Source organism: Ictalurus furcatus, chromosome 4 (genome assembly GCF_023375685.1).
Source record: "Ictalurus furcatus strain D&B chromosome 4, Billie_1.0, whole genome shotgun sequence".
Taxonomy (NCBI): Eukaryota; Metazoa; Chordata; class Actinopteri; order Siluriformes; family Ictaluridae; genus Ictalurus; species Ictalurus furcatus.
In genome coordinates this window covers 3,514,377-3,536,500 of record NC_071258.1, presented here as the reverse complement: position 1 = coordinate 3,536,500, position 22,124 = coordinate 3,514,377, and the positions used below count along the sequence as shown (strand labels likewise).

At 38.2% G+C, this 22,124-nt stretch overlaps 1 protein-coding gene across 1 annotated transcript in view; it reads right to left on the bottom strand.

Moving 5' to 3' along the window:
• ptprq (protein tyrosine phosphatase receptor type Q) overlaps nucleotides 1-22,124 on the bottom strand; it is a 57,767-nt gene that overhangs the window by 32,199 nt on the left and 3,444 nt on the right. The window contains exons 7-23 of the mRNA XM_053623876.1: nucleotides 21,391-21,663; nucleotides 21,030-21,290; nucleotides 20,427-20,623; nucleotides 20,097-20,241; nucleotides 19,517-19,861; nucleotides 17,441-17,538; nucleotides 15,349-15,514; nucleotides 14,026-14,286; nucleotides 12,480-12,640; nucleotides 9,082-9,193; nucleotides 7,211-7,437; nucleotides 5,149-5,218; nucleotides 4,844-5,043; nucleotides 3,953-4,190; nucleotides 3,591-3,719; nucleotides 2,672-2,818; nucleotides 1,887-2,065 (exon numbers count right to left, since the gene is read on the bottom strand). Coding sequence (XP_053479851.1) covers nucleotides 1,887-2,065; nucleotides 2,672-2,818; nucleotides 3,591-3,719; nucleotides 3,953-4,190; nucleotides 4,844-5,043; nucleotides 5,149-5,218; nucleotides 7,211-7,437; nucleotides 9,082-9,193; nucleotides 12,480-12,640; nucleotides 14,026-14,286; nucleotides 15,349-15,514; nucleotides 17,441-17,538; nucleotides 19,517-19,861; nucleotides 20,097-20,241; nucleotides 20,427-20,623; nucleotides 21,030-21,290; nucleotides 21,391-21,663 — 3,209 coding nt within the window. The remainder of the gene's footprint in view (nucleotides 1-1,886; nucleotides 2,066-2,671; nucleotides 2,819-3,590; nucleotides 3,720-3,952; nucleotides 4,191-4,843; nucleotides 5,044-5,148; nucleotides 5,219-7,210; nucleotides 7,438-9,081; nucleotides 9,194-12,479; nucleotides 12,641-14,025; nucleotides 14,287-15,348; nucleotides 15,515-17,440; nucleotides 17,539-19,516; nucleotides 19,862-20,096; nucleotides 20,242-20,426; nucleotides 20,624-21,029; nucleotides 21,291-21,390; nucleotides 21,664-22,124) is intronic.

Here is a 22,124-nt window from a genome sequence, read left to right as displayed (position 1 = left end):
TTTGTTAGTCTGTGTTCTTGTGTGTTCCTATGTTTTGTTAATCTATGTTCTTATGTGTGTGTTCCTGTGTTTTGTTAATCTATGTTCTTATGTGTGTTTTCCTGTGTTTTGTTAGTCTGTGTTCTGTGTTCCTATGTTTTGTTAGTCTGTGTTCTTGTGTGTTCCTATGTTTTGTTAATCTATGTTCTTATGTGTGTGTTCCTGTGTTTTGTTAATCTATGTTCTTATGTGTTTTCCTGTGTTTTGTTAGTTAATGTTCTTGTGTGTGTGTTCCTGTGTTTTGTTAATCTATGTTCCTATGTGTGTTTTCCTGTGTTTTGTTAGTCTATGTTCCTATGTGTGTGTTCCTGTGTTTTGTTAGTCTATGTTCCTATGTGTGTTCTTGTGTTTTGTTAGTCTATGGTCCCATGTGTGTTCCTATGTTTTGTTGGTCTATGTTCCAATGTGTGTTCCTATGTTTTGTTAGTCTATGTTCCTATGTGTGTTTTCCTGTGTTTTGTTAGTCTATGTTTCTATGTGTGTGTTCCTGTGTTTTGTTAGTCTATGTTCCTATGTGTGTTCCTATGTTTTGTTAGTCTATGTTCCTATGTGTGTTCCTATGTTTTGTTAGTCTATGTTCCTATGTGTGTTCCTATGTTTTGTTGGTCTATGTTCCTATGTGTGTTCCTATGTTTTGTTAGTCTATGTTCCTATGTGTGTGTGTTCCTGTGTTTTGTTGGTCTATGTTCCTATGTGTGTTTCTATGTTTTGTTGGTGCGATAGACCGCTGTCAGGGCTCAACTAAAACTACACAGGGCAAAATATTCATCCATGTGTGCCAAATCTTCAACAAGGCAATCTCAGTCATAGTCTGCAGTCCATCTTTAGATGTCTCTTTTATATGATTTTACTTTATAATAAACCTGTATCAACTCTTAACCTTGTTGTGAGTCAACACTTACGACCAATTAGTAATTGTCTCATAATCAGTTTTCTCACAATTGCACTTAATAGCTGATTATTCATGTGAATTAACTATCTTAAATGTGGCTTGTGAATTAGAAAGGCTGTAACCAATATCATTTGACATTTTTAGTTATAGTTTACTTAATATACAAAAATGTGTAAAACAAGAATGTGAGGAACACTGTTTTTTTATGACAGGCATGTCTGCTTTGTGTGTGCTTTGCTGTACCATTCTTTTTCATTTTTCTGAGTGTTTTGGCTATTTCTTTTTTCCTCTCTCTTTTATCGCCAATTTCGCTGAAAGTTTTATCTGCGACAAAGAGCAAGAGTCGCCTCCATAAATTCATAAACTTGTTGTGTAACAACAATAGACCTTTTTTCCCTCCACATTCAGTCTGACATCTCCAACTAATCAGTTATTTAATCCTGTTGCAACTAAAATCAATGAAAACATTTTTGTAAAATTTACTAACATTTTTTGTGATCTTCCCCCCAAAAAATGCCTTCATTTTTTGGGTCTGAAAGCAGTTTTGTGCATAGTGCTGTGTGGTGCAGTAGAGGCTTCACTATGGCACTACATTCTACCCAGGAATAAAGGCTCATGATTTGTCTTATTGGTAAATACATGATGTATAGAACATAAAATAATTTGTGTAAATCGTCATTATGGATTATGTCGAATAATCCTCACATCCTTAAACACAGCCCTAATCCTCACATCCTTACACACTCGAATCATTTTCTATATGTAGAAACATGCATATGGGAGCAAAGGATATGCAACAAATGATTTGTTCATTTTTTGTTACAGAATAATTAAGTAACATTTCTGAAATCCTAATTTGGGGTAAATTACATTTCTTTTTCCTCCTCATGTTGTCCACAGGGGACACAAACATTCGCACACTTCCTGTGTAGACGTGTACTGTATTAGTGCTTACCTGCTGCAGTGCTCGGAGCATGATGTCCTGTACAAGCGTCTCATGGTGCAGGACGAGGATACGGTAGTGAGTAATGAGTCCGTTGGGCTGGTTCGGGGTTCCCCAGGACAGACGCACAGACGTGGAATCCACAGCTGCTGCTCTGAGATACGACACTGCGCTGGGGGCTAACAGAGATGTGTATACACACACACACACACACACACACACACACACACAAACTCTTATATGCTGTAAATACACCACTTGTATTGTATTGTATGATGATGTGCATGCTTTCCTCCAGTAGAGGGCAGCAAATGCTAGAGAAATGAACCAACACATCAAATCAGGAACGTGTGAAACTAAAGCAACATGCAGATGATGTGTACTGTGAAGTTATTAAAGGCGTTGGTGGCTTTATGGTTAAGGCTTTGGGTTACTGATCAGAAGGTCGAGGGTTCAAGCCCCAGCACTACCAAGTTTCCACTGTTGGGCCCTTGACCCTCTCTTCTCCAGGGGCACTGTATCATGGCTGACCCCAACTTCCTAACATGCTGGGGTATACGGAGAAAAGAATTTCACTCTGCTTTAACGTATATGTGATTAATAAAGACCAGTTATCGTTATTATATGCCAGGTATTTGTTGGCTGCCCACCTTCCTGTGTCCCAACCATGCCCGATATCAGAAAAAAACTGCCAAGTGCTCTTATAGTTTCTTGCCAATCAGATTTTATATATTCATACTTAAAGGAAATGAAGCAAAGTGTATGACGTGTGTGTGTGCGTGTGTGTGTGTGTGTACCCTCTGAAGGTGTTGAGATGTTGATTTTTGCAGCAGGCCCGGTAGCTCCGGCTGATTTGGCCATGACCATGATGTGGTAGTGTGTGTATGGAGTCAGTCCACTGTAAATGATCGTCTGTTCACTCGTACTGTTCTCACTAATGAGACCTAAAACACACACAATAACCGTTCTGTTCATTTGATTACACACTATTTTATGCTGTTTTATTGTTCTTCAGTGTTTGAAGTTGCTCTGTGTATGGTGTGCCACAACACGCAGTGCTGCTAGGCCCTTCTTCAAGTTTCAATTAGGTCCTATTAGTGTTCCTTCTCCTCTCGTTCAACCACAAAAAATTGTACTTGCTACACAAACGGTGCTATAACGACAGCACACGCTTCTGAACTCACCACCTACCTATGTGTTCTACACACACAGTCTTTACTAGGAGGATTCATTACCATGCAATAGACTTGTGTTTTTAACTTCAAGAGAGAGAGATAAAAGAGATGATGGTGAGGGAATGACGGATTATACAGTAGCTGCTATAACATAAGTGACAACAGGAACTAACTTGTCTCATGGATGTTCCATTTAAATATAAGCAGTTTTAAATGTTGTTCATTAACAAATATTTTTTTTTTGATGTGCTGTAATAGGAATCTTCAGGATATGCTGTTTGGGGAAAATAATCACCTTTATATCAGGTCATATTGCTTATTTTCCTGTAACAGCACATCCCATAGTCTTTTATTACTTACGGTTTACCTATGACGCTGTAGACTAGTCAGTTAGGGGAAAATTCTGGGGGAAAAAGTCTTTCAATGATTTTCATTTCTTTTCTTTATTTATTTTTCTCAGATGAGAAGACAGAGTGTATGAAGTAAATAGTTGAGGTGCGTTAGCAGTGTGGTATTGGGGTGATGTGATTCAGGAAGCTACCTGCAGGGCCGTAGAGCTGGACGATGTAGGTGTAACGTCCTGTGATGATGGCTGGAGATTCCCAGGACAGGGAGACGGCTTTTGAGGTTATGTTCCATACAGACAAATTCTGTGGATAATCTTCAGGAGCTGCAACACACACATACACACACACACACACACACACACACACACACACACACACACACAGGAGAGTGTTCTCCTTCTGTTACGTTACAACGTTCAGGCCAGTGATTCTGTTACTGGCTGCCTTGATTTATCTCACACGGACCAACAGAAAGGTGGAAAAGGAAACATCCATATAGTGTGTGTGTGTGTGTGTGTGTGTGTGTGTCTGTGTGTGTGTTTGTGTCTGAGCATACCAGCCTCTGGCATGCGGACCATAGTGCTGGCGATTTGTCCCTCCCCATCACTGGTGAAGGCGGACACCTCGAACACATAGGCAGTATAGGGGCGGAGCATGTCCATTCCCACTGTGATTGGCACATTCCAGATGGAGGCGGGAGGAATGGCCGACATGGTGAGAGGTGGCAATGCAGATGTTATTACTGGGGTTATGGAGGGGCTTGGAGTTCCACGGGACAGAAAGTCTGCAGCATCCTACAACACACACACACACACACACACACACACACACACACGCATACATGGCAATAGGGCAAACTGTAACAATTTTAATTAAGCAGAAGTAGTCTGATGATAATAATAATAATAATAATAATAATAATAATAATAATAATAATAATAATCATCTTTCACCACAGACCAAGAATATTTTTTTCATTTAGTTTTATTGCCATATTTGTAGTTCCTGTGTATATTTCTTTTTGGCCGACACCATAAGTATTGGCACCCTTCAAGAAAGTGGCCCAAAAAAAATTAACTCGGACACTGATCCCTATTAGTGTGTTATGCCGCTCTCTGACACAACATGAGCAGCAGGTGGAAAAGATGCATTTTTGCTGGCTTTAAGTATCTCAGAGAAAGCACCTGTTAACCCTCTAGATAGGAGCTGTATTTGATATCGGAGAGCTGGTTGTGGGGGGGTGGGTTCATCAAAAACAACCAGGGCCAAAATAAACATCTGGAATTATTCCTCAGTGTGGGGGTCCTAATAAGTCTCAAAATGACTCGCCACATACAGTATATTCTCTTTTCTTTAGTCATTTTTCCTGATCAAATAAATCTGTAGTTGATTGCAGACAAGCTGTGTAGTCTGTAGACTAGATACAGTGAACACAATGCAGTCGTACGTTGCAGTGAGGCAGAGCTCCGTTCATGCTCTCCTCAGCGTTGAGCTCCAGAGTCTGGACCGTCTGCCCTGTTCTGGCGTGTTTGGCTTTCACTGTGAACTTAGTGATGAGTCCGTTGATGCGTACGGGTAGAAACCATTTCAGTTCCACAGAGGAGTGATTCTGAGCAAAAGCCGTGAGATTTGTCACCATGCCAGGAGCTGCAGGAAAAGAACACACACACAATTTCAGACACTAAACCACTTTTTATTTAGCATTTAAACACCAACAGGTAAAAAAAATTATGTATTAGCAACATTTCTTACGGGCCTCTGCAGTTTTGAAGTAAAGTGACTGGCTGAAGGGTCCGACTCCTGCCTTATTCATTGCTGCAACCTAACAAGAGAAAGTAGAGCCAAATAATAATAGCATACAGGTAAACCACACACACACACACACACACACACACACACACACACTTTCTGCACCTTACAGTGTTCTGAACTAAAAACCAAACTAAAAACAACAGCTGTACTGCTTTGTTGATTGGGACGTTACGGCTTCAGTGAATCCAGAAATAGTGGAAAACCCACAGGGATCTATCATACACCTATAGATCTTTTTACCAGATAAATAATTAAGAGAAGGTGAATAATTTAAAGAGATCAATGGAATGGATGTCACTGGCAACTTTCCCACAGACAGTTCGAGTCCCTCCGCATGTCCACTCTACATTATACCGCAGCTATTCATGTGTACAATACATTACAACATGGCAGATAGTATAATAACAGATAGTAATGATAAAAGAGAAAGCAGAAGAGCCTGCTGGATTCAAGCAAAAAGTTGCGTGAGTTGTTCCTCTGGTGCGGGCGGGTCAGATATAAAGCATGCCAAATAGGAAAAGGTATTATCATGGGAGTGCTTCGGGTGCTCGTGTAGAGCTGTGCAACATATTTACTGCATGCATTCATTCATTCATTCATATAAAATAAATGCTTTATTATTTTCTGAGGTCACAGCAGTTTAATTGAGTAAATTGTTGATATTTTGGTTCATTAGGAAATACCGTGGACATGAACAAATCAGAATAACTAAGTGTGAAGTTTAACCCTTTTTAAAGTCACAGTTATCCTTAGTTCTTTTATGTTGCAATTATACAGTATATAAATTCATTATTTCTCCCTCATATAAAAAGGAGCAGAAAGGTTCTGAAAAAAGGTACACTATTGTGTTTGTCAGTATTTCACTGAGAGTTTAAAAACGAAGCTGTCGGTTATCATCAGTCATATCAAAATGCGTGTGTATTAATTATGAGTGAGTCTTTATTGGTCACAGCAGAGTGAAATTCTTTTCTATGCATACCGCAGTATGCTAGGAAGTTGGGGTCAGTGCTGGGGCTTGACCCCCCGACCTTCTGATCACTAACCCAGAGCCAGGCAGTGCTGGGGCTTGAACCCTTGACCTTCCTACGCTAAGCCACCAGAGATTGCAAATTAATAGATGTAAATAGATTGTAAAAAGTAGAGCAGCTCTATTGAAACGAACAATCCTCAGCTTTTAATCAGTATCACCTTTGTGTTTTTATTATTTTATTATTTTGTGGTGAACGTATTAGCGTGGTCTTCCGCATCATATATTTAAATGTGTCAAATGACTTCCTACAGTCCCATAGTTCTTGTGTGTACTAACGCTGGCCAAACACATGCATTTCAGGAACATGAATTCTGATGAATTTCTGATGAAAGTGTGAATAACGGTGTGAATATTGATTCTTTATGAACTCCTTGCTATGAAGTTTATTCAACTCGGCACACAGCTTTTTTGAGCATGTAGCAGTCCCATTGTTATGAGAAATACTCCAATTCCTACCTTCCAACTGGGGAAAAAATATTCTTGTCAATCTCTGAGTCGGAATTAGGGAAGTTCATATATAGTATCATTGAAAGAATCTTAAATATTACAAAGATACCATGCTAGCATTTAACATGAACACAGCTAAAATGATGCTAATGCTAGCTAATGTTGCTTACAGTCGCTTTAAAGTCGGAGTAATGGGTAGCTTTCCTGTCTTTTCAGTATTCTCCGACATGACATGAATTCTGCATAAGCCTCAAAGTCAATGAATAATTTATATTCGATCATCTGTGTCTAAATGAATAACACAAATAACTTAGCGCTACCTTTAAGTCTTGGAAGTTCTGTATGTGTGTGATGTGTGCGATTGTTCTGTTCAGTTCAATCCAAGCTTATTTATGTACCACTTTTAACAGTAGATATTGTCATACAAGGGCTTTGCATAAACCTGGATGTACAGTAGATTTAAAAAATCACTAATGAACAAGCCAGATGTGACAGTTGTAAGAAAATATAATTCGATATAAATACCTTAATATTATACGTGGCCCCCGGTGAGAGTGTGTTCAGCAGGGTTTCTGGGATGTCCATGTTCTTCCTGACCTCAGTGAAGGTGGGGTCAGGATGTGGACACACTTCCTTGTATCTGATGATGAATGAGTCGATGGTCAGGTCAGGTGGAGACGGCATCTTCCACGAGAGGAGGATTCCATTCGAGCCCACTCGCTCTCCTTCTGGTTTAAAGGGCGCTGCAGGAACTACACACATATATATATATATATATATATATATATATATATATATATATATATATATATATATATATACATATATATATATATGTGTGTGTGTGTTTTTACATACAGTATTATAAGTAACACAAACACTGACATTAGGGACTTTCCTGCCTCCATAGGCTCTACAGGCATAATGGTAAAAAGTGCAATACAAGTCAGTACAATGAGAAATTTAGGAGAGTTTTCTTTTTTTTATGTCCGTTTTTTTTTATTAAACTAGATAATAAGACTAACATGAATCAAAACATTTAAAAGGTAATTGTCTGAGATCTTCACATGCATGAAGGAGTTCATTCTTTTTTAATGAACATGTCAGGAATTAACCTCGATGCAGATGACGTTACTGACCGTCCGTCTGACATTCTCATACCGTATCTCAAATACAAGTGGTTGGATGATTGAAGGATTTATACGGTGTTATCATTGCAACCAACTGATGACCTGATTGATTTCAGAATCAGGGTCAAGGTCACGGCAAGGTCAAATGTGTGAAATAATCTTTCTTGAATAACCTCCTTCTTGTTTGAAGTATATTTTTACGGTATTTCAGGCAAACAAATGAGTAATGAGTAGGACTCGACTTTGTTGATACTAGTTCTACTAGTAGGGAGTTCACATGTTTACATCTTCATGATGTTCATTGTTTTTCTGGTAAATTGGTTATTTGAAAAAGAATCGGATCAAATAAGGAATCAAAAAGGAACCAATTTCACTCTAATTCAGACTCCATAAGAAAAAAAAAAAGCACTCTTCGTATTACAAAAAGGAAAATAATTGCCTGACTAGCAGTCCTGGCATTAAATTGACTCATTATTTCTTTCCAGCGCTATCGTGTGACTATCGAGTATTGTCTTCATGATTGTCATTGCCAGGTTTTGAATCATGGCCCTTTCACAGAGCGTCTGACAGGAGGATAAAGCTTTTAAAGGAGCAGATAGAGAGATGTTCTAACGGGACACTGTGAGAACAACTGATATGCACTGAATCTGAAACTTACACCACTGAAATTGTACTCTATCAGTAATGCATAACAGTTCTTAAGCCAAAAAAATAAAATAAAATAATAAATCAGAGACACACCCATATAACCTCACTGACAGTTTACATGGAGCACTATGATAAAAACATTCAGTTAGCCAGAATTAAAGGTGCAGTATGTAATGTTTGGAAGTGTTTCTAGATATACAGTATAATACGCATGTCATTGCAAAGCTACATTGCCATATAATGTATGATTCATAATTCATTTCAGGCTTCAGGCTAGCCCTGAATCTAGCTCCAACCCGAGCCAGAATGGAGCTGCACAACTTTTGTACCTTTCCTTACAAGGCAGGTCACAAGCCTTGTGTGGTTTATACAGTAGAGGTAGAATCAGTTTGAGGGAAGGCAAAGGCTTGTCAGTGTTTTCATTGTAAACTCAATTCAACCCAAAGGCTGCAGAGGGGTCTGAAAATGACTAATTGCTGCTTAAAGATACATTATAGATCATTACTGTCAAAATTCTGTTATAAAATAAACACACAGATGTGCAACTGATAAATAGTGATTGTTCACACGATCCTAATATGCATGCACACATATATATACACACACACACACACTCACCAGATTCAGAGGTGGTGATGGAGCGGCTCACAGCAGAGCTCAGTCCCGAGGAGGCGACCGCACTGACTGTTATTGTGTACTGTGTTCCTGGACTCACACTGGACACATTGGCCTGTAACAGACACACACACACACACACACACACACACAAACCACATACAACCTAATAAAATATTCTACGAAAATTATACAACTGTGAGTTAATTTATGTAATATAAATCGTATAATCGTCTTCTTGACCTTAAATGCTCCAGTCCTTTAAGTGAAACCGAACTTTATAAAGATTTGTGTCGTGATGAAGATTTGTGTTGTGACCTTTGACATGGAGAGCAGAAAACAATCGTGATTCTTAAAATCATAAAAGGACAGATATCCATAAGAAAGACTAGCTTTAATTACGACTCATTCTTCAGTTTGTCTCTCAAGTGTTCTATATAGAACGCTCATACAGCTCTAAAACAGACCACTTGCCTGATTTTATGTACTATTTTTATTATTAAGGCCTCTGATGACTGCTGGTCAATATCCTATTTGTCTAGAACAGTTTCCTATTTTGGCAGAAGCCGCTCCAGAGCCTCAGTCTCGATGAATAAACATTTAAAGTGAAAAGACAACCTTAAAAGTACATCCATTACATTCTATATAATACTGTTCATTTTGTCAGCTTTTTTTAAAAAAAAATTAATTTAGTCTTCTTGTCTTAGTCCTGTGTCAAATGTCCTTAATAGTTTTTATCATATTTAGTCAACCTTATATTTTTTTTTAGTCAAGTTTTAGTCGACTAAAAGTCTGTGCATTTTAGTCTCATCTTAGTCAAAGAAAGTTGTAAGTATTTTAGTCTAGTTTTAGACAATGAAAACTGCAGAGGTTTTTAGCCGTAAGATTATTATTATTATTATTATTATTATTATTATTATTATTATTATTATCACCTTAAAATAGCTTTTAAAAAAAACAACCTAATATTACCACCAAAACATTAACCTACCTCAATTTCTTTGTGGTTAACCTTCATATGTTACTTGAGGTTTGTTGTATTCTTCTCAGATATAGTGTGTGCACATTGCTATAACAAGGCATTTGGGGTTTTTTCTCAGCCTCATTATAGAGAAAATGGCCCCAAATATCAGATCTTCTCTTTCTCTCAAGTCCAACTGTTGCTGTCAGTATTTACCAAACGGAAAATAATGCAGGAAAGGAAACTGCCGCTCACGCCATCCAATGAGCAGGATATTTGGATTGTAAATTTAAAAAAAAGAAAAAAAGAAAAGAAAAAAGTTTATAATATTTGTCTCCTCTTTTTTTGTCGATGAAAATAAAGAGAGATTTTGATAAAGTTTTTAGTTTTTAAACTACATTTTAGTCTTGTCTTTTTTCATCAACAATATCGCATGCTACTATAGTCACAGTTAGTGTTTAACGACGTCGGCGGCGTCTCGGCGTCTCGTCTTAGTCATGGAAAAGAAAAAAGTCCTCGCCGAACATTTTTCATCACAGTTTCCATTAACGAAATCAACACTGCTATATAAGATAGAAAATATATTATTAAAAATATGATGTTTTAATGCAATTGAGAAATTTTTTTCTCCCTTAAAAGAAGACAACTCGGAAGTAAACGTAGAATTATGTACACTGTTTATCCATATTAATCAAGACATGAGCGCTTGTAGGACTTTTAAGTGTGTGTCACAAAAAAAACACAAAAGGAAAAGAAAACAGACAGACAGACAGACAGATAGACAGACAGATAGATAGACAGAGACAGACAGTTAGACAGACAGATAGGCAGACAGATAGATAGATAGATAGATAGATAGATAGATAGATAGATAGATAGATAGAGACAGACAGACAGACAGACAGATAGATAGATAGACAGACAGACAGACAGACAGATAGACAGACAGACAAACATATAGACAGACAGATAGATAGACAGAGACAGACAGTTAGACAGACAAATAGGCAGACAGATAGACAGACAGATAGATTGGTAGAGACAGACAGGTAGACAGACAGACAGATAGACAGATAGATAGACAGACAGACAGACAGTCAGACAGACAGATAGATAGATAGATAGACACAACAAGTCACAAGATTGTGTGACTCCTCCTACCATGGGAAATGTGAGCCTCTGCTACTGTTTTAACCAGAGAGAGAGAGAGAGAGAGAGAGAGAGAGAGAGAGAGAGTGCGTGTGCATGTGTGTATTTGTGTACGTGTTTGAATTTTTATCTAAAGACAGCAAAACTGCCTCACCAATTGAATGGGGGGGAAAAACATGCACAAAATGTCATAATCAGACATTTATATGAACATATACGTGTATATCTGTTACTGAAAAATATCAACAGTACCAAACATTTCAAAAAGAAAAATAAACTTGATAGTAAGTGGCCAAATTGTAGAACATGGCTGAAAGTTATGCTAAGTTCGAACAGAATTCAGGATGCATCTGTATATAAAAAGTTCCACTGGGGGAAAAGCCTATTTGGCTTAGCTAAGCTTAGCTTAAATTAGTCCTAAATGTTATTCAATCTTGTGACGCAGAACAAAATAGAACAACTCATGAACCAATTAGTGAGCTCGATAGCTATCTAACTACATCTATACTGATATTACACACTAATTTAATAGCCTAAAGCGAGTGAACAGATCTTGGATTAGTGTAAATAAATAACAGACTAAAGTACATTATACCACACACTGACATTCATTCATGAGATATAAAGGCAAGATGTTATCATTTTGAGCCCTGACTGTAGGAAACCTAGTGTTTATCATGATGAAAGACAATTATAATGTACCCTACAGCCTATAGAAATAAAAAAAAACTGAGCTACACCAAAACATGCATAAAGAATCAGTCTCATCTTAGCACCTTGTATTGAACTGCTAGGTGTTTGGAGATTCCTACGTCAACTCACCAAGCACACAGCAAACAGTGTGAGGAGAAAGAAAGCACACTGGTGTCATGTCAGAAGCCTAGGCCTACCTGAACGCTGACGGTGCCGACACACAGGCCGAGCAGCACAAGTTCACACAGTGGCATAGCGGTACCTCATAGAAAGAGAGCAAAACACAGTGAAGAAACAAGAAACAAGCCAGGCCGCAACGGACGAACTCTCCAGGCTTCAACCAACACAACCACACCAACACAACTGAAAGTCATTAAAACTTAATGACCCTTTCTTTCTCTCCCTCTCTCCCTAACCTTCATTCTCCAACCTTCCTTAACTCCACCCAGTTGATACAGATACCCCAGCACCTGACACCTGGCACGTGAAGGCACGAGAGCTATAGAGCTGAGCGCTTACATTTTAGGTGGAAAAAAATGAATAAATAAACCACAGAACCATCAGAATTCATGGACATTTACTAACAGAGTATGCTGACCTGTATATGTCCATCTGCTGTAGTTATCATGGTCACATTGCCATGGTCTGGGGTAAGATGGACCGAATAGCGCTGATCACATCCGGAAGATGGCAGCCAGTAGAGAGAGAACGAGCGAGGAGACACACTGACCACAGACACGTCTTCAGGAATAGCAGGGACTGAAAGATACAAGCACATGTAAAACATACATATCTTAACATATATGCAAAAATACTAAATGCACACAAGCAATATGCTGGTATTAAGGAAATAGTGTTATTTAAACATAAGCATTATGTTGGTATTGTGGAAATAATGTCATTAAAACTTTCTCCATCAGTCTCAGGAGTCATTCTTCCTCCTCAGCCACCATTATCTGTGGTGTACCTCAAGGCTCAATTATAGGTCCAATCTGGTTACCTTATTTATGCTCATTCTGGGGTCTATCATGCAAAAAAACCCATATTATTTCTTATCTTTATTTGAGACTGAGGTTATTCTCTATTTTTTATGATAGTCTTGATGCCCTGCAATTCTACATCAAGCAATTCTGGAAAGTTCTTGATAAAAAAAAAGATCTGAATTTGAAACAGTTCTTAAGTTTAAAAGGTTTTTTAAAAATTAGTCTTAAAATCGAGCTATATAAGATATGGTCGTTAGTAGCGTTCCATAATCTGGACAAAATTGTACATGACCTTGGTTCATCAAACAACTTTTTTGGTTCGACCTTCAACAATATCTTCCTTTCACATTTCATACACTGCCTTCTTCAAATCCATTCTGCTTGGTCATTCCTAAACTCGTATATTTTTGCTGGAGAATATATGAAAGAGTTATTTCAAACCATGTGAAATAACACATTCATGACACTCTGGGAAAGCTGTGGAGGGTAAAACCTTAGTGCTTCATAACGACGTTATAAATGTATATACATTATAAATGTTATGAATGCTAATTTCATCGGCGCTTTATTTGAAGGGGATTGAAATCATTTACTGGCAAATGGGTATTGTAAATAAGTGGCATTATATACGGTATATAGATATATTTGAATGGTGCTTCAGCTGTAAAAGCATTCAATTTCATGCTATGAAAAGGAACAGTAACTACCACTCCACATGTCAGCAGTTTATAGAAGATGTCTCAACATTTTATGAATGTGCAGTTATTAATGAACAATAGAATGATTTCCAACATAAGGTTAAAATTACAGGAAAACTCTTAAACAGTCAACCCATAATGATCATTTCAGGGTTGTTTTAAGGTTCATCTCTTTCATATAAATTTAAAACGTTTGTCAAACAGAGGGGGTGTAAACTTTTGCAATGAACTTATTATTTATTGTCTACAGTAGTTTTGTGTAATGCTTCTCTTTAGCATTTTCTAGTACATTCCCAAGTGTAAACAGCATCTTTTTACCTTGTAATTGTGCTTTGTACATAAACCTGAAAGTTAAACCTGAAGTTTAAAGTTTATTACGTGTCTGAGCTTCTGGAAGAGGAGCATCAGTTAAGGATAGAAATGAACTTTCTATGAATAATTTTCTTGCATTAAGCGGTGTAACCTGTGTGTACGCTAAGAGTGGCAGCTGTCCCACTCTGCATGTTCCTGACTCGTTCCACAGCGGTGTTGTAGGAGCAGCCGTCCCGCAGGCCGCTCACGGTGTATTCCCGAGTGTCTGCGCTCACGCTGTACACCCAGCGGTGTGAATCGTTACTGACTGTCACCCTGTGGAAGTCAAAATGGCCGACGGCAACGTCCCAAGCCAGTGTGACAGACGAGGAGTTGACGTGAGACAGAGAAAGAGAACACACACCTGCCGGACCTAAAGGAACATTTAGCCAAAAATCAATAACAAATACACGTATAGCACATACCTATAAAATATACTGCTTAAATTAAATCACATTAAACTGATATTTTGATATTATGATTAAACATTCATGCAACAGACAGTCTTATATCATCAGCGTTGTTGAATTCTCAAATCTGATTGGTCAAAAGGTGTGGGTTAATTTTCTATAAGAGCAGCTCGGACAGTAGAGTAAGGTAAATCAAGAGATTATATTATTGTGCTCGTTTTTATAGAAGCGCTATCGTTTCTATAGTAACTGCTCATTCACAGCACCTTATAGGGTGAACACTCCACATTAACAGAAAAAAAAAACATATGTAGTTGTTGATATGGTGTAGTAGGCTGTGAGGAGGCATTTATTTAGCATTTTTGGAAGGAGTCTCCAGTTTCAGCACTTTGTAACAGCCAGACGCAAGTTTTCCACATCAATAAATGTAACTATAAATGGATAAAAAGCATGATTCTTTTACTGTCATGCTTTAATAAATAGAAAACTGTAACCACTGGCAAGTGATACAATACACATTTGGTAAATTTGTGGTCACATCAGACCACATCACATCACATGACATCACCCCATCGTTGATTATTTTCCTATAGTGGCACACCTCCAAGAGTTTTGTTCCATACATAAATCATGTACGCTAATCATGGTCCAATATGCAAATGCATTCATTATAAAATACTGCTTGTCTTCTGTTTTTCTGTGATTCTTATAACAAGCGTATCATGCATTCATTTTCAGTAAGTGCTTTATCCTGGTCAGGGTCACATTGGATCTGGGGCTTATCCTGGGACCACTGGGAATGAGATGGGAATACACCCTGAATGGGATGCCAGTACATTCATTCACACCTAGGTGAAATTTACTGTACCCTAGCCAATCCACTCTCATTTTTGGGAGCCGCCGTTCTGCCCCTCAGTGTATCAGTGCACGCTACGTTATGAGTGATTACAGTTTTGAGATCAGTCATACTTTAATTACAGACCATCCCTGATGGAGTAAAAGCCCTAGAATGGTGGAACTCTTACTAGTGGAGGTGTTCTTGCTGACACTCTGGCTGAAATCTTTCCCCAGGAAGGACTGGATCTCAAACTCATAATCACTTCCTGGGATGAGGTCATTTATCTTCACGTGGTTGCCATGGACGATGACTCGGTGAGGAAGAGAAGTGTCCATACTGAGCCTGTAGAACAACTGCAGGGGAAGAGGGAGCAAGATAGATTAAGATACTCCTGACCTCTTCTTATGGAGATTTGGGTCAAAATTGTTGCCATTGTGAGCACAAAACTCACATTTTTTCATTTAGATAAGATACCATATATTGTCATTGCACACGTAGACACTGAGACTCAGTGTGAGGTTCCTTGCCGAAGCTATGATACATGTATAGTTACAGGTATATCGATATTCACAATATATTTTATATAATATACAATAGAGGGAAATATGCCTACTGTAGGTAGCATCCTATTGAGCTCGGAGTACATAGTGCACATTTATTCAGAACTTCTGTATAAGAACCCCAGTTCTGAATCGAAGCTAACTGAATTATGACTAGAATAATGACACAGAACCTGGAAACTTTTAGCTACAGATGGTGTGTGGTAAACTACATTGCTAGCTAGCTAGCTAACTCAGCTAATGTTATCTAATAATAAAGCAAATTGTCACGGTCATGTTTACAAGTTTGGCTCCTGTTAAATTATTGTAAAATAGAGAATATAACGATGGCAATTAGTATGGAGATATGGAAATCGTAATTATTTTGACCTGCAACAACAAGCTAGCTTATTAGCTGACTAGCTATTTAAGAAGTTAGGACGACATGTAGGTTTTCCAGTTTGGATATGATACAGATTCATAAACTTTATCACTTTAATAAGGGTTAAAGTGCATTCCAGATGAAGGTACAGGCTGTTTAACATGCTTACAATTACAATCTGATAGCACACACACACACACACACACACACACACACACATACGCGTGTCCTACCATACTTCTAAGGACCTTCCATTGATGTAATTATTAAATGCAGCTAATTAATGCTATGCTTCACCTAAATCTAACCCTAATCTTAACTTCGGAAACCAAAAGGAAACTTTTTGGCTCTTTTATGTTTTTCAAATACACGCGGAACATTTTGTAAAAATAAATAAACTATTAAATAACTTAATTTTTTTTTTTTTTTCATGGGGACCAGCACAAGGTCAAAAGTGTCAGATATTCCTATCCTATCCCTACCAAGACATAAACACACACACACACACACACACAAGCTTGTTTTTTGTCTCTCGCTGTGTGGTATAAAGCGTGTTTGGGGTTGTGTATTATTGAGGGCATCAGTAACCTGAGCAGGTAAGGCTGTGAGGCGTTGCTAGGCAACGTTTCAAGTGAGGCAGTTAATATGAAAGTTTAAATAGGTGTCTTGCTTCCCCCAAAACTCTCTCAATGTAACACACACACACACACACACACTTGCTAAATTATTTTACAGGAAAACCTTTACATGCCACTCCATTTTGTTCAGTTGAGTGAAAAATTTACACACCTTTACTTCAAAATAATAAAATCAATCATGTTAATTCCAGTTACAGATGTTTCTTCATCTGTAAGTAGGAACAATGCTTTCCTGCTGTTTCTTTTGAACTTTTTTAATCCAGCTGGTAGGTTTATTTCCAGTTTTTCTATCTAAAACTCTTTAGTTGTGTCATTATTTGTATTTCTACCCCATTTATGAATGACCTTGTTTACACTGTTGGGGTCATTTTGATATCTTATAATCTCATTCTCCGGGTCCGTGAAAAAAATTTTTAGGTCACGCCAAAGTCATTTTCTTTTTCATGCCATAAATAACGAAGAATTATTTATATAATTTAAATAATTTATCTAGCACACGTCAACAGGAATGCAAACTTTTGAGCTTGCTAATAAAGAGAACTCAACAGAATAAACAACATTAAATGAACGCGCAACTCTGTTTCATAGTTAAACCGCAGAAATCAAAACGGGTGCGGACTTTTGCTCTTGTATGAATCGGTATCATATCTGTCGGTGTGACATTTTAAACTAAAAGCATGGTGGCTTCGTATCGTATCGTGGCTTGGTATTCGTTCGTACCCTGTAGCCAGTGACTTGTCCCTGCGGTCGTGTCCAGGTGACGTACATGGCATTTCCTTCCTGTTCAATAAAGGTGATGGCATCAGGAGGTGCTGGAACTGCGGCATAAAAACTGATAAGGAAGAAGAACAAATACAAATCACCTAGCTAAACGTGGGAGCAAGGCACAAAGCCACCAAGAGTGTTTACGTGATACATGAATATACTCACTGGCATAATTACTGGCACCCTTGGTAAACATTTACTGTTAATTGGCTTAATCTCACACTAAGACTACGGAAGAGGTCTAGCATTTAATTGAATTGGATTTATTCTAAGAAAATAAGTTATATAAGACCAAAAATGTGACATACAAGACAGTATAGTAGTGTGTTTTAAAATAAACCGCATATAATGGTTTTATTAATCATGAGTGGAGCGTAAGGCTCAACAAGGAATTTTTGGCAGATTTGGCCAAATTTTATATTGCATTATGGGATTCAGTACTTTATAAAGAAGTGTATTAAATATTTAATGAAGGATCTAGCCAAACCGAGTAACAAAAGTCTAAATTTCCCGCCACTATAACTCCAATTTAAACAAATGGAGTTGACGTTGTTCTTAATATTTTATATATATATATACATACAGATATGAACTGTAACATTTAATGTAAATCTGTCCATTTTAACTCCCTAAACTAAGTCAATTAACTAAATCTTATTGATTATCATTCATTTGTACAAGGCCTATGAAGGCATCAGTGTTTCAGTTAAATACTGAGAGCTCCTGTCCTGTAGGGAGCACTGTACAGCCACATGTTCACCAGGTCAATCCCAAATCAGAAAAATAACACCCCAAAGAAAGTGTTTCCAAATGTACAGTGGGGGAAATAAGTATTGAATGCATCAACTGGTCTCAAGGCGTTAGAATGACCCAGTCGATCAACTGACTTGAATCCAATTGAACAAGATTTAAAGACAATATGTTTAGAAGAACGGCCCAAAATCACACCTGAATACTGCGGCCCATTCATTTCTTCATACAGGAAGTGTTTTGTAGCTGTCGTTACAAACAAAGACTAACTTCACTAAGTATTAAATACATTTCAGTTTAACGTGTTCAATACTTTTTTCCCGTGTCATTCTGCTTTATTACACATAACTTCATTTATACATTTATTACATACACATTTATATTTCCGGATTTATTGAGTTAATACTGACGTCTGGTGAAAATTTCATGTGAGTAGTCTCATTGGAAATATATTTACTGAACAAAATGTTTACGCGTCCAATACTTATTCCCCCCGCTGTATGAGGGACTAAACGTGCTAATAATCAAGATATTAATAAGATTTACACTCAGGAAAATAACTCTGACCTTGCATGTTCTGGATGGAGTTAAACGGATTAGGGAAATTAATTAATTAGGGACTTTTATTGAAATTGGGATCAAGTCGATGTTCCTGAACTGTTATTAGTAGAGGTGTTAATGCAGAACAGGTTTAATTAGGAACATTCTGGGCAGGAGTAGAAAAAAAAATCCCCTCACTTTTTCTTTCTCTGCAAATCTGACTTCATTTCAGCAGTTTTCACTAAAATTGGCATTTTATGGAAAATCCACATATACCATAGCGAGTAAAAAAAATATCTTGAATATATCCGAATCCAACGAATATTTCTCTATATTAGATTTGGGTTATAAACAAATCTAAGATTATTAAGTTTTCAGATTTTTTTTTTTTTAAACTATTTTCTTTTTGCATTTCAAGCATGAAATTGTTTTAAACTGTTGGAAGATAAATTTGCATTTCAAGCATTTATTTCTAAAAGACATATACATATACACACACATATACATATATATATGTGTATATAAATATATATATATATATATATATATATATATATATATATATATATATATATATAATTTAATCTGTCAATAGAATAAGACAATATCAAGCTTAATGCTCTTATATTTGTTATATAATGAGCTCATAATAAGAAATGTTTAATAATGTGGTTTATTCATGATATCTTCTCTTGCTAAGTGTGTGTGTGTGTGTGTTTGTGCACTGATATTTGTACTCACACGTGTTAACAGTAAGTGCAGTGGGAAAACTGTGTCTCTCTCCACTCACACTTATCACCTCGACAGTGTAAACAGTCCCAGGAGGAAGATGGTCAAAGTTATACCGTCTAATGAGAAAATTACCCTGACTCGGTGAATGAAATAAAAGATCAATACTATACAATGATGCAATTTCTGAGTTCATACTGTACCTCTCATCAGAGACCCTGAGCCTCATCTGCAGGTTGTAGGTGGAGTTTCGGATAGACAGGATGAAAGCGTTACACACTCCTGGTCCATCGCGCCAGCTCACACACACAGACGATGCCGTCCTCCGCACTAGCAGTAACGTGACCGAGCTAGGGACTAGCGGTGGGGCGATATGGTCAAATAAAATATCGTATTGTGATACTGTAAGACATTGTCGTAATACAAAGTGTGCATCATAATATCAAGACAGTGGAAGTGTAATGTTTTTGAGACATTTTGAGGAAAAAATAATTAAAGTTAAAGCCTACACGTGCATTGTACATAGTCGTGTAAGCAGTCTGACGACAGTACATCTGAAAAACTGTGCGTGTGTGTGTGTGTATGTACATACAAGCTCTGATGGTGAGGAAAACAGGTGCACTGTCTCTGAAAGACTCCTTCTCTGTGCGCACTGAGATGTTACACAGCTTTCCAGCGATCACACCATGAAATACCGCCCGAGTCTGTGACACTTTCTGCACCTGCAAGACACACACACACATACACACACACACACACACACACACAAACAGAAACTACAGGGCTCGGCTCAGTTGAAGGGAAGAGGAAGGCTTTAGTAGAGGCCGATAGAATACACACCGCTCCTTTAATATTTTCAGTGAAATCAATATTGTACATTTTCCAGGTTTTGGATAAACGTAGAGTCAGTTTTAAAGCCTACAGCCCCTATTCCGTACACACACACACACACACACACACACACACATTCTCCTACAAAAGATCTTACCATGACAGTGTCAGTACAGCCCATACAAAGCACTTCATACGTGTGCTCGTGGCCTTGTGCTCGATCCCACAGCACTTCTACTGAGTGTTCTGTCACAACACCGGCACGCACACGCAATGGAGGTGCCAAACCTGTACACACACACACACACACATTTGTCTTACTAATTAATGCTACAATAACATTTAAACCTAATCTTAACCACAATAACCAAAAGGAAAACTTTTTAAATAAAGAAAAAGAATGCTTATTAATTAAAAGCTGAAAAAAACAGCCAAATGTTCATATTCCTGTCCTTGTGGGGACATTTGATCCTCACCAAGATTATCTCAAAGCTTACTTAAGAGGCGCTTATTCACTGTTTAGTTGTCATTTTGTTGTTTTCAGCTCTCTGTGAGCTTTGCCTTTTATGGAGTTTTGTGGGCGTGGCTAAATGTTAAGTGAGTACGAAGAAAATAAGCATTACTGAAACTTTCGAATATCTGCTTTGTGATTCACAGAGTCGTTCTGCGTTGCTCTCCATTAGCTTTCACTCACAGGTTCTGACCGGGGGCAATCCGAAGCCGTCACTGCTCACGCCTCTGCTGGTGACAAACAGCTGGAAATCATACGCCGTTCCTGGACTCAGATTCGCCACCACAGCTTTACTCGTACCGCTGGACATCGGAATCCAGGTGCGGTTCCTGCTGGAAGCTACAGCGAGGCCATCATAAACACCACTCGTGGGCATCTGTACAAACAGGACCACGGAGTCCATGTCCACAGCATACGGGATGGCATGTCGGACCATCTGTGGCTCTAAAAGCATAAAATCCAACATGCGTGGCCTTTAAGCCTGCGTGCACGAGAATACACGGGAAAATGTAGATAGAAAAGAAAAAGAATTGTCGATTTTTACTTAATGTCAGTTGTAAGGTTTTCTCCAGGCTCCTGTTCCCGCCCCTTTCTGTAGCCACACCCACATCATACGTTTCACCAGGCACAAGCGTCGTCAACGTAATACAGTCTGAGCTGTTCACCCAGAATTCTCGGGAGCGCCCCTGACGTCCAGTGTGTGGCCGTAGCTGGATGTGATATGCATCAACCTCATCGTCACGATTCTTCTCCCAGCACACGGTCAGGTTTTCTGTCCCGATAGCTGATACTGAAACACTGCGTGGAGGGTTAACCTCTGAAAAGCACACACACACACACTCTGTACCACTTATCCTGCACAGGGTCACAGGGAGTGTACAATCACACACACACTCAGACACCCATTCACACACTACGGACAATTTAGAGATGCCAATCAGACTACAAAGCATGTCTTTGGACTGGGGGAGGAAACTGGAGTACCCGGAGGAAACCCCCGACGCACAGGGAGAACATGCAAACTCTGAACACACAGGGTGGTGGTGGGACTCAAACTGCCCAACCCTGGAGGTGTGAAGCAGACGTGCTAACCACTAAACCACATGCATAAAATAATATTACATCTTTTCCACAGTCTTACTGTCCATCTCATACAGATTTCAATCCTAATGGAAACCTGAGGTCTGAATCAAAGAGGACAGTCCACATACACAAACCTAGAGATATAAAGGTTCTAAAAATTTTGTAAAAATTATTAAATTCATCTTCAACATTATT